This window comes from Chenopodium album, chromosome 2 (assembly GCF_948465745.1).
Source record: "Chenopodium album chromosome 2, dcCheAlbu1.1, whole genome shotgun sequence".
Taxonomy (NCBI): Eukaryota; Viridiplantae; Streptophyta; class Magnoliopsida; order Caryophyllales; family Amaranthaceae; genus Chenopodium; species Chenopodium album.
The window spans coordinates 34919165-34922676 of record NC_137835.1 but is presented as its reverse complement, the minus strand read 5'-3'; the positions used below and the strand labels follow the sequence as shown (position 1 = coordinate 34922676).

The 3512-nt window shown below is 34.2% G+C and overlaps 1 protein-coding gene across 2 annotated transcripts; it reads left to right on the top strand.

Annotated features, from left to right (window-relative positions):
- The first annotated feature begins 732 nt into the window (after nt 1-732).
- LOC145585181 (uncharacterized) lies at nt 733-2740 on the top strand. 2 transcript variants are annotated; one of them, XM_081641915.1, is made up of 7 exons: nt 733-765; nt 1173-1274; nt 1662-1835; nt 1927-2031; nt 2110-2179; nt 2267-2365; nt 2470-2740. In XM_081641915.1, exons 3-7 carry the CDS (start codon nt 1711-1713, stop codon nt 2560-2562), a joined length of 492 nt encoding a protein of 163 aa, XP_081498041.1. In that variant the 5' UTR covers nt 733-765; nt 1173-1274; nt 1662-1710; the 3' UTR covers nt 2563-2740. The 2 variants fall into 2 exon arrangements, with proteins under 2 accessions (XP_081498041.1, XP_081498044.1); XM_081641918.1 differs by lacking the exon at nt 733-765 and having other exon boundaries at nt 1154-1274.
- Nucleotides 2741-3512: the final 772 nt, after the last annotated feature.

The window sequence follows — 3512 nt, the reverse complement described above, 5'->3', positions numbered from 1 at the left end:
AAATGTTGCATGATAAGCCAGGCCTCTAGCTTATGTCCTAATAGAGAAGTGATATTGTAATTGGAATGCTAGGCTTAATCATCTGGGATCTTTTCAATATTATGTACGGTATAATTATGGAGCAAATATTGAACTTTTTCTCTTTGGGTCTTTGACCTTTAGAAGTAGGCGGATACTTGTGAAGGTATCACAGCCTCACAGGTTATGTACTCAGCCTTAGTTTTTCTCTGGCGTGTAGGAAATTGTCTTTTACTTTCTCTATGTAGTTTAGTTAAGTAAGGAGCTTATTATTACTTCATGTTATTGGCGTAGGAGTGCAGTCAACTTGACATAGTTGTTCACCTGCAAAGCCTGCTTTTATGCGATCTGTTCTTCCACCCAGTGAAATACTATTGCACTGTTCAAAGCCTGGATACAATTTGCGGTAAAAGTTTTTTGGGGCTTTTTTTTTTTTTTTTGAAATACCATGGTTTCTTTGAAGTTTCAAACTTCAAACTAAAGTAATTTAATAGATTGTGTTCTTTTACTATGGATAATTGTTAGTGCTCCATTTGTTCTGCAAATTTGTTTGCATTTAGTCTGTAGATTTTTACAGTTGCTGTTTTGCAATATACTACTGGTTGACATCTATGATTCTTTGAATGTCTTATTAAAACTATTTTTTATCATTTAATTTTTTTGTAGGCATCATCATAATGGGCGATGGGAAGCACGAATTGGGTGCGTTTATATATGAGAACAAGTACCTCTACTTAGGCACTTTCAGTAATGTCCTGAACTCTATTTCTCTCGTGCTCACTCTTGTTCTATGAGATTTAGGATCACGAGCACACACGCAAATACGTGGTCAGACAAAGTGATTATCATAATCACAGGGACAAAGATACTTAATATTTGGACTGTCCCTTTTGGTTTGGTCACTTTCTGTGATCATCATATATAGTATATGTTGTATGTATTCCTGTCCACTATAAACAATAAGATATAAAGGAAAGGGGGTGAGTACGGTACCAGTAGATCTGCCATTAATAAAGTCAAATTTGATCAGAAAAGAAAACAAAAAGAGGATTAAAGAATAGAATCAATGCCGAATAACAACTTTTATGTCACATACATGGTAGATTAAGTTGAATCAACTATGTTGGTTTAATATATGTAATTTTTTATGGCAGATTCTTAATTATGCGGAAGTGAATTCCACAAGTTGCTCGAGGTTCTGGTTGTGGACAAACGATTAAGGCGGTAGTACGCATACGAGATTGTCTTCACTTGTGGTATATATATCTGAACCATTCTTTGCAATATTAACTTAATTGTTCTGGTTGGTATAATGATTGTGAATTGTATGAGATTTTTAATTGTGATATAATTGATTGGAATTGCAATAATAATTGCATCATTGACTTAGATACCCGTTCAGGGCTTACTCATTAGGAGTAAGTCTTGAATAGTCCCCGGTTTGGGACTGTTCTTGAATGTTCTATCTCATTTAGGTGATAACTACTTGAATTGTTTTGGATCTAGAAGATCATGGCTCACTATTTCCCGATTGTTCTCTGGGTACATATGTTGATAGCCGATTATCTACATTGTGTGCTTGGAGAACTGTAGGGAAATGCTGCACATACCATTTATAATGTTATTACATGATATATATGTAGGGCCTTGAGTGACTTACTCGATACGGAGGAAGTGGCTTCCATTGGATTCATGTGTCCGGAAATGATTTCAGAAACCTATTTGCATAGTGATGCTGATCGTATCCTACTATACATGACACATGTGATGGAAAAACAAAAATCTAAGCAGTTCATCTTATGCCCATACCATGAAAAGTATAAACTTTGAACTTGTATTTATTTGAACTTTGCAAATTGTTGATATTATTTTACTCTTTTACAAATGTGTGTCTAATTTATTATGTAGGAATCATTGGGTTCTTTTGGTCTTATGCATGGCTAAGCGTGAAGTCATCATCTTTGATTCTTTGAGGCAGAAGCGAAATTTAGCAATTAAGTTTGCAATGACAAAGTAAGTCTAGTTTGTTATTAATGTCATGATTTTATGTGTGTAAGGGTAATATATATGTTATTTGTTTCAAATGTGTAGTGCTTTTCGAAGTTTTAAGGCATTAAGTGGACAATCTAGGGGAAGTAAATTGACATGGCATTTGGGACAGGTTACCTTAATTTCTGACCCTAAATTTTAGTTTCTTAATAATTGAAGTATAGCAATTTAATTCAACTTACAAATATATTACATGTAGTGTCCTCAACAATTGGGTGGACGTGAGTGTGGCTACTACGTCATGCGTTATATGTACGAAATACTTGAACATCACCATAGCAGTGAAGATCTTATTCAGGTATGAGTTGTCAAATATTTCATTTTTTGTTTGATAAATACAATTTGATGTTAGCTACAATCTTGAATTAAAACTTTCCTCTTGTATATTTGTTGTGTTGATAGGATTTTTCAAGAACTACACCGTACACCGAGGAGGAGATAAATGAGATCCGAGATATTTGGGCAGAGTATTTTATATGTAATGTTGAACTTTAGATTTACCACTTAGCGCATGTTTGACTCTTGTTTTGGATTATAGGCTTGAAATGAAGTAATTTGGTTAATTGGTGTTGGGATTATGAGTATAATGTCTATGATATTGAGATGTAATCTTATTGGACAGGTTGTTAATATAATGCCGTCATTCCCAATTTTATGGGTAGGCCAAATTACAAAGGAGGCTCTGCCGAAATTTACATTTGCATTATTCAATAATATTGCATTTTAATTTCAATTATATTAGCGTTAGCATATTACTTTATACCTAGGAAAACAGGTACTACAAACATATACAAGGCAATTATTATATTATAATTAAAAAAAAAAAATTCACCTCATTTGCGTCACTCATTAAACAAACAAGTGACGCAAATACAACAGTTTTGTATTGTCTACTCAGTTATTTGCGTCACTCCTACATAAACAAGTGACGCAAATAACAAAAAATGCATATATTGGAAGAGTCATTTGCGTCGCTTGTTTATGAAGGAGCGACGCAAATAACAAAAAAAGTTTAGCAAAAGAGTCATTTGCGTCGCTTGTTTATAAAGGGGCGACGCAAATGACTTAAAATAAGTTTATCAGAAAAGTCATTTGCGTCGCTCTTTTATAAAGGAGTGACGCAAATGACTTAAAATAAGTTTATCAGCAAAGTCATTTGCGTCGCTCTTTTATAAAGGAGTGACGCAAATGTCAAAAAATAAGTTTTTAAAAAAAGTCATTTGCGTCGCTTGTTTATAAAGGAGCGACGCAAATGACAAAAAATAAGTTTATAAAAAAAGTCATTTGCGTCGCTTGTTTATAAAGGAGCGACGCAAATGACTCTTATTTGCGTCGCCCCTAGGAGCGACGCAAATGACTTAAAAGTCATTTGCGTCGCGAGCAGTTGCGTCGCTCATAGAAGCGACGCAAATACACTATAAATGAGCGACGCAAATGAGGCTTTT